The sequence below is a fragment of the Rissa tridactyla genome, chromosome 1 (assembly GCF_028500815.1).
Source record: "Rissa tridactyla isolate bRisTri1 chromosome 1, bRisTri1.patW.cur.20221130, whole genome shotgun sequence".
Classification (NCBI taxonomy): domain Eukaryota; kingdom Metazoa; phylum Chordata; class Aves; order Charadriiformes; family Laridae; genus Rissa; species Rissa tridactyla.
In genome coordinates, this window is record NC_071466.1 from 159622540 (window position 1) to 159635042 (window position 12503).

Consider the following 12503-nt stretch of genomic DNA (forward strand, 5'->3'; position numbering starts at 1 on the left):
TCTTACCAGGGCATTGCTGGCGGTGTCTGACACGGCGTTCCTTCAACGCATAAATCACCTATTTCACACCTTGCATCTCGGTCTTCTGTGCACTCTGGTCAATACCACTGCATTGAACTGGCTCAAGTCTGTTTTCAAGAGTTCCTCTGTAATCACAACAGACAGGATTGCCTCCACATTCCCCTGTGAACAAGTATAGGGCTGCGTCACATCTGGTTCTTCCCGCAAGCCCTCTCCTGTACCCCACTGGAAGCATCCTGGGATGCACTACGTTAAGTAAGCAACAATCAAAAAAAGCTGCAAAGAATATTCCAAATGTTTATTATGTATTAAAAATACCGCAAATAAGCCATACAGTTCATTTCACAGTAACCTAAACAACATTGTTCAAGAACTTGAGAAGTCAACAAAGAACAGTGCAGTTCTAACAGTGACAACAGTTACCTTAATGCCGCTGGTGCCTCTTTCTTTGCCAGCAATTCTCTCCCGTTTACAGTGGGAACAACACTAGATATGGTTCAGTATCTTATTTACCGAGGAGAACTCGGAACTGTTCCCACAAGCACACCACTTGTGGGACGTACTGTTTCTAATTCTTCTTCTCATTAGAATTATTCTTCTAATGTAGCCACGGATCCAGCAAGAGCAGGCTGAGGTGGGCATGATGTGCACAACCTATTTCCAAGGTATCCACGTGCAGACCCTGTTACCAAATCTTCGGATTAAAAAAGTAAACTTGAAAAGGAGGGGTATGAGAAATCTTTTACAAAAAGACAGAAAACCTAGCAAGTTCCATGAGGAAGTGGTTTGTAAATGAACATCTCGAGAATGACGTTTTTTTCCTCACTCTCAACCAGCTCCTAGAAGGATCCGTTGCTACCAGTGCCCCAGGCAGGCACCCGGTGACAACAATGGTGACAAGAATCAGGCACCAAGTCCTGAATATGTAACAAGAGTTCAGGTCACTGTCAGCTGTGTGAAAACTTGGAAATGTATACACCTTAGAAGCAATTCTGCTGATTTCATGGTGATTTTCCCTTTTCCCCCTTGTGTGTTTTGGAGTGTACTATTATCGTTAGCATGCTTGCTATACATGGAACACGAGAGGTGCAATTTTGGTCCTTCTCTTTCCTCATTCAAATTCATGAGCATTTTTACAGAAAATCCTGTATCACAGACAAATCAGGCCTTTCCAGGAAAGACACAGCCTCATCATGTAAACAGCCCCAAAAATACGACAAAAATATTACTGTACCCTCTTGAAACTAATCCCATCCTTCAGATGTCCCTTCTAAGACCTGATCTTCTGCAGCAGCACCTGAAGATGCTGGGAAAGAAGCCTGTGATCCCAAAAAAGGAATCTCTCCAGCCACGTAGTGAAACACCTCTCTTAGGTCTTTGCCCCAGGCAATGCCGCTTACCTCAGACCTTCCTTTTGGGGGGTTCAGCTAACCCCTTGTTTAGGTCTTTGGTACAGCTGAAGGACTCACAGAAATATACTACAGCTCAACTGACGCCTGGTAAACTGACCACATGGCTGAGTCCCAAACTGCAGAAACGGATGAGTTGCTTCAAACCTGGTCCACACTGAAGCTTACCGGTCTAAACAGTTTAAGATAGGGGTGTAGTTTTGTTCATTTGTTTCTTAAACCAAAACATACCAGTAAAATTCTCAGTGTGTACAGCAGTACGCTTTTCGTACAAGAACAGCTGTAGCCCTTCCGTGGGGGGTATCTAGTGTCATAGTGTGAAACACCTTCATGCCATTAAATATGTGCCCATGCTAACGAGGCTGTAGTGCCTTAGTTACACCACTACAGTTACAGCGGTACAACTTTATAGCGAAGATGAGCCCTTAGAAACTCAACCCCCAACTAAACTCATGTTTTCTTAAAACAAAATTTTAAAAAAAAAAAAAAAAAGGTAAACAAAAACCCAAAAACACTACACAAAAGAGAAATAAAGGAAATAAGCAGAACTGTCTCTATTATTAAAGTATTCTTATTCTTTTTGGAGGTATCAAATTGCTTTTAAAAAGAGTAAAAAACTGGGCATAGAAAAGCTATTCTCCTTGATCCATTATTTGCACAAGGAGCACCGCTGCCTAAACTTTTTCATGTATTTTTTCTACTTTCACAAACAACCTTTCCAGATCATTCCTCAGGTCGTCTATTGAGCTCTTCACAGACTCCAAGTTGTTCTCATTATTTTCAATTTTCACCGAGTAGGAGACTAAACTATCCACTGCAGTTCTTATCATTTTCAAATCGGAATCAACCTGGCTGACAGAAGATCTCAGTTCATCTACAGAGCCTTCCACAGAAGAAAATTTTTCAAGATAGCCTTGAGAATGTGCTTGACCTGCCTGAAGATTTCCTTGATCCAACAAAGTACTAATTTGTTTCTGGACATCCTGAAGAGCGCCAGAGGATGGCAGGTCACTGATGCTTCTCCTCAGGTTTTCCACGTCATTGTACAGCGAGGTCTGTGTTTCACCAAGATTTTTCAGAACGTCTGTGACTGAAGTTATGTCCATATCTGAGATCCCCTGAAGAGCAGTAATGCTTTGTTCTAGGGTACTGAGCTTATTCTCGTATTCTGCCTCCTTAGAAAAGAAAGATTGCAACTTTTCACTGTTTTGAGCAGCAACAGAAGCTAGAGACTCCAGGCTGTCTTCAATGTGCCTCAATCGAGACTCCAGTCCTTCACTGTTCTTCCCAAAAGTTTCTAATGCTTTTCTAAAGAGTTCATTTTCTTCCCATTTGTTGAGGTCGGCTTTAACTTGAAGTAAATCTTCATCAAGTCTTTTAATGTCACCAGGGAGCTGCATAATAGAATCCTCAGCTCTCAGAACTTTCTCTTGTAAAGCTTTTAATGAAAGGTGTTCAGTGTCTGCAGCCTCTTTGAATTTCTCATGTTCTTGTTTGAGGTTGACTAGCTCTTTCACTTCAGTATACACATCAGACTCCATAGAGTCTATAGTACTCTTCAGGGTCTCTATGTCCTTTTCTTTGGTTTTCATGGATGCTTGCATCTCATCAAAAGCATCTTTTAGCACCTTAATTTCATGTTTGTACACATCTGCTTCTCCTAGTGAATTAACCTTTGCTTTCATATTGTTGATTTCATCTTGGCTCCTTTGCTGGACTTCAGTGAATACAGCAATGTTATCGTTTATAGACTTGGTTAGCTCTGTTAGTCTCTCTTCCACTGTGTTTTCCAGAGATGTGAAGTCTCGTTCCCTTGCATCCTTCACCATGTGGATGCCGTCAGACAAGTCTTTCAAAATTTCATTTTGCAGCTTCTGAAGCACTTCGCTGATCCGGTTTATTTCACTCTCCCCTTGTTTAACAGCCTTCTCAGTAACCTCCTGCTTCTGCTGAGCAATTTTCATCATGGACTCAAATTCTCCAAATGTGGCTTGAAGGGAACGCACCTAAAACAGAAATCCACATGGTTAATACTTACAATTTCATCCTTACCTACATTCTCACCCTTTGTGTCTAAGATCCTTATGGCCCTTGTTACCACATGAAACGATCACCTTGCAATCCTTCGTGCTCCCTACCTGAGGTGACCCTGTGGCATACGGGAGGCACAAAAAGCCCAGCATCTAGAGCCTTACAGCTCTATGGATACATACATCTTCTGCTCGAGGATCCTTGGCCTCACTGACTTGCCACAGACAATCCAGGAAATCCACAGCAGTAAAAATCAAACTCAAATCTCCAGAGTTTGCATCTGGACCCCTGAGCCATCCCTGCCCTATATGATTCCTGTTTCTGTGGGCCACAAGGGAGGAAAGAAGGGGAGGGAAACAACAAAGAGTATCTTGTCCCAGCTTCTGAATACAGAAAAACTGGGATTAGACTTTAGCAGGCAATCGACCCAAGACCAATTGCTGAACATGAAAGAAGTTTCGAAGTAGACAAGAAAGAGTAACGGGAAAAATTAGGGGGAAAGGGGAGCTGGGAATGGCTCCGGAATGGAAGTGGTAATCATGACATTCTGCTGCTCCTAGACACCAATGGAGACACAGATTTTTCTTGTTAACTATTTTTTAAGATAAAAAAAAAAAACAAACATAGAAAGGCTTTAATGTTCTAAATACTTAGTACCTCATTACTCACACACATGCATACACCCACATGCTCTTAGTGAACAGGGGCACACATAGGTAGACAGACAGAGAACAAAGCCACAGCAGCTGCCAAGGGAACTGACGCGCATCTATCTCAGGTTAATACTCACAGAAAGTTGTAACCACTGGATCAGGCAGGCCGTTAAGCCTCCCAATTACAAAAACTATCTTTACAGCTGGTTTTAGTAGCAGCAAGAGGGAAAAGGTCAAGAGGTGAGTGGCCACCACATTCATTTACTCTCACATTCGAAGGCAAGATCCAGGCACAGCGAAGGGGAAGTATGCCTTACCTAATTTTGGGGCCAAGCAGAGTAACAGTCTCAAGACTGCGGAGAAATCTTTTTGTGTGTGTGTGGGTTGTATTTTTTTAAACTTCGTAAAGCAATGTAAGAACTCCCACTGGCTGCAACCGGAATCCATCACGTAGCAAATACCTCAAGGCTTTGGCAGGATGGCAAGTGCTGAGTAACGCGTGTTGCCTTGCCTCACGCTGCTCCCTGTGTCTGAGGGGTATATTAATCAGCCGTGCCACATGGGCTGCCATGTTTACTGATTAGATACACAGCTGGAGGGGTGGTTTTATTTTATAAATAGAAGGAAGTATATTTTATATGTTCTTCAAAAGAAATATACAGAGCTTCCATTTTTTTCCTTTTTAACTGAAGGAGGCTCCAGCAGTTCCCAGTCAGACTCTGAAGCTAGAAATTAATCTCAAAAGACCTAACAGGCTTACTAATAAGAAATTAAGTTATTCGCATGTATTTTTGCATGGTACATGGTATCCCTGGCCAAATCTTCCTTGGTTTTCATGGAAGTCTACACTGTGAAAGTACTGTAGAGTTTGACCATGAGACTTGCCCTTGCTCTAATAGAACCCCGCAGTTTGAAGAATACCCATAAAGATAGCTTCCATTTTTCCCCCTCTTCTATGAAAAGGTTTGTAATGACTTTCCATTCCCTATACTTCTATTCTGTAGCGCACACATATGCAACTAGAAATGAACTAAAGAGTAGGTATGACCATATGTATTGCGGCAGGACACCAGCCATTACACTGATCTATCAACCTCATTTTCATTACACCTTAGCTGTCATTCATTCTGATTTTTTCCAAATAGACAGCTTTTTCTGTATCACTACAGATGGACGTCAGGAATCAGGAAAGTTCATCTCCTCCTCTTATGACAGAAGTTATTTTCTTTGACACATTCCGACCAAATCACCAAATTCATGTTTGCAATTAACTATCTTCAATTGTTAATCTAACGACAGGCATCAGAAATGGCCAGGGAAACTCTCACGAGGGCCAGGAGGTCTCCACTGCTGTATATCTGACAGAGACAGATCCCACCCCTCCGCAGTGGAAGTACTTTATACCTGCTCCTCCACTGCAATTTGGGCAATGCTCAGGGTGTAACATGAATCTATTCTCTTATACTTCCAGTTGCAACGGCCACTTGAAGATCAGAGACCTCTGACACAATAAAATGGGCCGAGGTCTTCATGTTAGACCAGCTTATAATCTGATCTGTCCTAACCAAGAGTGACCAGGGTCCAAAGCAAACCCCTTGCACAAGACAGGTAAAACTCACAACTTTGAAGTAATAGTTCATATTCACTACACAGCTGGTTTGCATGTGCAGCTGCATCTGTTTGGTGTTCATAGCTGGTAAGGTTTGAAACCATAGCCCTTGAAAGGTTTAACATCATAAATAGCAGATAAAAATACCTTGATAGAAAACAACTATGTCTTCTCTAACCAGTCATCCTATCTTGCGTTTAAAACACCAAACCACCCTGGCCTCTCTGAGAATTGTGCTATATTGAAGACTAAACTTCCACATCATTTCCTTTCTCCTCCTACTGCTGATGTGTAAAGCAGATGAGTTTTATGTAACGCTTACTCCTGACAGGAGCTCTCTGCAGTAAAAGACTGAAGGGAAAAGACAGATCCTTCTGGCAGCAGCCTGCGCTGACGGCACTCCCAAAGTACAATGCAAGACCCTGCACTTCTGTAAAGCAATGAAATACAGCCTGCTCTCCTCTCCCTCAAGCATCATCTTCTGTAGAGATACCCCCAAACCACAGCAAGCAAAGCTTTCAAGGGTTACATCGAAACTCTGCATCATCTCCTCCCTCAACTTTTATTCCTGCACTACTGCATGTATGTCTGACATCGGCCACCTGCTAATTACAGGCAAATAGTTTCAGTTCTCTTTGAAAGAAACTATTTATAAACTTCTGGTATATACCTCCCTCCTAGAATATGTAACATATACCTATGATTTTCTGCAACAACATGGAGACAGAGGCAGCAAACTGTATCCATCTCTATGCTTAGGAGGGCTTATATATTGCACATATAACTGTGTTCTATACTCATGCATTGTGATCTTACATCCTGTGTGTCCTGCCATTGCAATGTCTTCCTTCATACAAAGAGTCTGTAAAAAAGCCCCAAAAACTAGGAAAAAACAACAACCCTTGCTAGTTCAAATCACAGCCCAGTCATCAGTGAGTGAAACCCCAGGATTTAAAATTAGCTTCAGAAACTACACTATAGCCCTGCCTTTAACAACCCTTTTCCCTCCCTCTTGCAAGATTTCCTTTTCCTCCTTCTTGGAAGGAAGAGGAAACACCAAGACTGACCCTACAAACTCCACACGTGCCGGCTGCTGGGCTTCCGGGAGCGTCACAGAATGGCTAGAGGATCTCTGCCAGTGCCCGTCCAACCGCCCTGTCCCCCCACCACCAGCCAGGGCCTGAGCTCACAGGGAACATGGGGCACCTGCAGGGCTCCCGGTGCAGAAAGCAGTCAAGCTGAGACAAGAATTTCCTTTTCTTTGATCTGACTCAGTCATAACTTTACATACCGCTTTCTAACCGATTTACCTACTCCCTAGACAGGCGCTTGATTATATGTTGGTGATATGCCTTCACGGATGCCATTTTTTAAAGGTTTTAGGCACCCTAAGACATATCCAGATGGATAGTGTCACTTGTGAAACTCTAGCTTGGGGGTTAATAAGGCCTGAGTGAAAAAAAACATGGAAGGAAATGAGCATTTCTTTGGTTTCACTTGAGCCACACCCTTTGCCAACAACTTCACAGCTCTTCCATGGTCCCGGACTGCCACAGACATGGTGAGTCTCGCTCCCTTGGCCAGGGCAGCGTCAGGAAGGTGGAAGGCTGGGTACGGCAGGAGTGGCATTTCTGGCAGGGGCTGTGCTCCTCGGTGAAGCTGACACGGCTTTTGTTCTCCAGAGCGTGCGGGGACGTCGAGGCAGGATCCTGCCACGTCCCACCCCGCCACCACACCACGTCCCTCGGCGCCCACACCTGCCCGCTCGACGCGGTGACGAAGCGCAGCCCGTCTGCCACACGCAGTTTCAAGTGACTTGCCAAGAGCTGAAGCTGTAAAACCACCGCCGGCAGGCTCTCCAAGCTGCAGGTCTGCACTTCTGCCAAGGCAGCAAAGCGTGCTGCCTGCACGGCATAAAATGGCTTCACGCCCCAGCCCCGGAGCAGCAAAGCCGGGCACAGAGCCGGCTGCGGGCAGTCCCGGGGGCCGCCCGTCCGCCGCGGGGTCCCGCCCCGGCCCCGCTCCGCTCCCCGCCAGGGATTTCTCGTTTTACCGAGGCCACGTTTGCAGGCCCAGACTCCATTAGTCCCGCTAATGCCATGAAAGCATCTTTACGGAGGGGGGAGAGGCGGAGGGGGCGGGGAATGGGACACGTTTGCTTTCTCGCAAGCCGGGCTACCCGAGAGCTGCGCGGCTGCCTATTTTTAAGGGGTGAAACCCCCGCTTCCATCCCCCCTCCTGCAGGGGGGGGCGGCTGCTGCCCCCCGCCCCGCCGCTCTCCGGCCCGCCCTCTCCCGGCGCCGCCACGGCGGAGCGCCCCGGCGGGATGCCCCCCCGCCCCGCCTCGCCTCGCCCCCCGACGGTGCCCGGCGCCGCGCTACCTTCTGCGCCACGGCGTCCAGGGTGGCGGCCAGCTCCTGCCGCTGCCGGCCGGAGGCCTCCCTCTCCCGGGCGCTCCGCCCGACCTCCTCCCGCAGCTGCCGCACGTACCATCCGGCGGGCAGCGCGGCGCCCAGCACCAGCGCGGCGCCCAGCACCAGCGCCCAGCCGCGGCGGGGGCCAGAGCCGGAGCGGCTCCCGCCGCCCCCCGCGGCGGACCTGCCGCCCCGGCCGTGCGACGACGACGCCGGCTTCTTCGCCGCCGCCGCAGCCGCCTCCTCGGCGCCGCCGGGCTGCGCGCCCCGCTCGTTGGCGGCGGCGGCGGGCGGGCTGCCCCCCTTAGGGCCCCGGTGCTTGGCGGCCGACATGCCGGGACGCCGCCGCCGTCGTGAGCGGAGCGGGAGCAGCGGGAGCGGGCGAAGGAGGGCGGGATGGAGGGAAGGAGGGCGGGGGAGCCGGCCCGGGCAGCGCCGCGCTCCCCGCCCCGCCCCGGCCCCCGCCCCGGGGAGCCGCCACGCACACGGGGACGGCTCCGGTCCTTGCTGGCGGGAGCAGCCACGCACACGGGCCCGGCCCCGTCCGGAGGGAGGCAACGGGACGGGGGAGCGGCGGGCAGGGCGGAGGGGCAGGTTCTCCCCCCGGAGGTGGCGGCGGACCCTCGCCCGACCGGGACCGCCTCAGCGCGGGGTGCGGCGGGCCATCACCCCTCGCAACACCCCCAGGCCCAGCCCGGCCCCGCTGCCGGTTTTTAGCCTTGCGTGATGGAGTTTTGGTGGCAGAGCCCCCGCCTCCCCCAACTTGCGTTCTGCTTGATTGTGGTGCCGCCTGGAACGACTGCAGCAAAGCTCCGAGAGCCAGGCGGGGAGAAAAAGTTTTCCCTATGGGCAACCCACCCCACACCTCCCCTCGTTTCTAGTGCCGCCAGGGCGGAGGCTCGGCGCCGGGCCGGTCCCTGGGGCACACGGCGGCTGGCAGGAAGGGCCCCAGCTCCCCCAGCGTTCACCGGCGGCTTTGTCTGAGCGCGCTCGGTAGGGGCTGGGAGCTCAGCACCGAAATTCCCGGCGGAGCCTTGCCGCTCCGAGCATGCTCCCTGGGCGCTCCACGTCGGCAGGAGGCCGCTGCGTTCATCTTCCCCAGCAGAGCGCGTCCCCGCTGCCTTCATCTTCCCAACCGAGCGTGTTCCCGCTGTGTCCATCTTCCCAACAGAGCATGTCCCCACTGTGTCCATCCTCCCAGAAGAGCGCGTCCCAACAGAGGGCAGGGAAGGCTGAGCAGGTCTTCTCCTGTGCCAGGCTCCAGGCAGGGCCTGCCGGGATGCGGAGCACAGACCCGCCATTTGGTCGTCTTCGTGCTCTGGGTTTTTCTCGTGCTAGGAAGGAGGTGGATTAGAGGGAGGTGGGAGCTGATCAATTTGGAGAAAATGACTGCGAGGCAGAGCAAAGGGATGAGGTGTCAGTGGAGGAAACAGTCTGCTGCGCCTTGAATTAATCAGCAGTCATATCGGAGGGAAAGAAATGTCATCTGGTATGTAGTAGAAGATCCTTATGCAAGGGAACTGGGTGCAATTTTAGGGCACTGTTAATAGAGGGCTGGGGGGTGGGTGCTCTTCTACACAGGGGAAAGGGAAGGAGAATTGGCTCTATGTCCGCATTTGGGTGGAGATACCATATTGGAATAACTTTAAAACTTCTTTTGAAAATCCCTCAAATTTTCCAGCTTAAACCCTTTTCAGAAACCGAGTAGTTATATCTTAAATTGTTACTACATACTCGTCTGATTGTGGAAACTTGAGAAAATAGAGCCTAAGTCCCCTCCTGCTGTCTGCCTGCTGCTTTGGGCCAGACTATAGGAGAGGTGATAGCACAGAAAAGCTTAACTGTTTCAAAAATGCACCTTGAATTCATAAGTATTGTACCTCTTTTTGCTTCCATTACCACTGACTGAACAGGTTAACGTAGTGACTATTGTCTGGTAGACATTTAACTGCTCTGCCAGGTCACTAAAGAATTTTATGATGTGTTTGGTCTAGACCATACATCACTGATGGCTGACAGGGGAGGGTTTTTTGTAACCTTTTACATAAAGTTGTCCACATAGGCACCGTGCAAGGCTAAGATGTGTCACTGCATCTGATTTTTGAAACTCTGGGTTACTATTCTGGAAGTGAGTTGTAATTTTTACAAGAAAGGACTGGGGCACATTTTCTGTTAATGTCAATAGGTATACTGGAGGCAACGGCAATACCGACTTTTTCATATACTGGCTGATGGAGTACATTTCGCTTGTATTTTCTTGGTCCTCTTCAGTTCTCAAGCTCCCCATCCCCTCTTCAGTTCTTGAGTCCCCTGTGCTGATGTCCTGTTCACAGCTCCCTTCAAAACTGGAAGCAAGACTTATTCTCCTATCCAGAAATTGTGTTTCATGAGTTGCCTGAAGATTCAACGCAAGATGCATACTGGAAGTTGCTGTTTCAGAGTTAGTAGAAGCCTGCAATCAGGTAGAGTCTGCATGTTGGTGGCAGCTTCCAAGAAGCACTTGGACCCAGGATTCTGAACCTAGGACAGCATTGTACCAAAGTGTCCAATGTGACAGTGTTTGTACTGGAGAGTCCTAAAAATAAAATCATGCTAAAAAGTCTTCTCCGCTGCTTTATCCCCATGGTTACCAATGTTTCAGACAGGAATAGAATAGAATAGAATAGAATAGAATAGAATAGAATAGAATAGAATAGAATAGAATAGTTCCAGTTGGAAGGCACCTACAACGATTATCTAGTCCAGATGCCTGACCAATGAGGCTACTCAGTTTCTAACACCTCCTTTCTCCTATCTGATAGACAAATGGAGCAGCTAGGGTATCAGGACAGACTATCAAGTATTTCTGGAAATGGCCTTTCATTTCATCACAAAATGATCAATGAACGAAGTAAGCTGGTCCCATTTTACCCCTTTCTTTCACAGTTATTAAGACCCGAGAGGCTTACATGGTAGACTTCTATTACCGCCTCTATCTCGCGTTCTCTCGCGGGGCTTCACAACTAGGATCATCCAAAGTAATAATGGATTTAGACCTGGGCTAAAAGCAAACAACGGCTAGACAACCAGTAGCAATGATGGTGGTTTCAAAATGATTTGTTGTTTGGTTTTTGCAGAACAATGCAATAAGAAGTTCTTGGCAGTTGTTTTCTCCCTCAGACTGTTACTTTTCTTCTGTATTTTAACGTGTATCTTTCTATCTAAAGCTAACTTCTAAAATGCCTGTATCTGTGTTTGTGTCTGTTAAATTTGCCCGTATTAAAGATCTGTGTGGGATGAAAGAAAATTCCGTTCAAGACACAGTCAATGAATGAAAATAATGCTTTAAAGCTTTACCGGGGCTTCTGGGCAAAGATCTTACGCGTGTAGCTTCAGCCTCTCTGAGACATAAAAAAAAGTTAGTAGCAACAAGCTCTTTCCAGTCCTACACCTAGGCTGCTGAACTGCTAGTGCAAATTTGATTTATTTCCTTCTCATGCTTTTATGTTATACTGAAATGCATTTGCTTGCCAAGAGTCATTCCACCAGTGGAAGTTCCTTGCATTAATGTGCAAGCCATAACTCCTTGCAAGATAAAACCTGAGGTCCTAATTTATCTGCTTCTCTATTTGATTACAGCAAGAAATCCAATCAAGTTTTTGTCTTGGAAGACATTTTCTTTTCTTGGTCTTTCCTTTGATTTCCAGTACATTTTTAGGTTTTTTAAAATAAATTTTAGGTTGAGTATTCTTCACAGACTGAATCTTAAACGTAAGCAGGATCAGATCACAGCCCCTGATGTCAGCCCAGCAAATCCGGTTCTGTTCAGTACTTCTGCCAAGGATTAGGATGAACTGAACTCTTTGGTCTGTATGTGGTGTTCTAGCCAGTGACTACTAGCACGGGTGACAGCAGGAGAATTTATAGTTGATTGTCTCAGGCATTTTGTCAGCACAATTCTGTCAAATGCACAGACCTGAGGCCAAAAGTCACTAGCTGGAGAGGATGCTGGAGCGACTGCAGGTTATGGACACTACAACTTGGTTAGCTGATTGCCCTGAACCTAACAAGTAGCAGAGCACTTGTGCAGGGTCAGGAGGTTGTCTTAAATACATCCCAGAGGCAGCTGGAGCTGATAAGGGGGTGGGGCTTGCACTGAAAAGGATGAGGAACCCTCAGAATACTCTGTCCTTGTCAATACTGTGGGAGTAGGAACCCTCAGGAGTAAACAAAGCACCCTGGGAAGGCCAGAATAGCAGAGTTTCCACCGTGAACCACGGCCTTAGCTGTCTCACATTTTATGATAAGGGGGATTTCAGATTTCTATTTAGGAAGGGACTAGAAAGGCCAGGATTTGTAGCAGTACCCTAACACCCAGGATTTTAGC

At 47.8% G+C, this 12503-nt stretch overlaps 1 protein-coding gene across 1 annotated transcript; it reads right to left on the reverse strand.

Moving 5' to 3' along the window:
• Positions 1-302: 302 nt before the first annotated feature.
• On the reverse strand, positions 303-8565 carry CKAP4 (cytoskeleton associated protein 4). The gene is made up of 2 exons (XM_054222999.1): positions 8105-8565; positions 303-3436 (listed from the first exon to the last, which is right to left on the reverse strand). The coding sequence occupies exons 1-2, from the start codon at positions 8468-8470 to the stop codon at positions 2105-2107; spliced, it is 1698 nt and encodes a 565-aa protein (XP_054078974.1). The 5' UTR covers positions 8471-8565; the 3' UTR covers positions 303-2104.
• Between the last annotated feature and the right edge of the window lie 3938 nt (positions 8566-12503).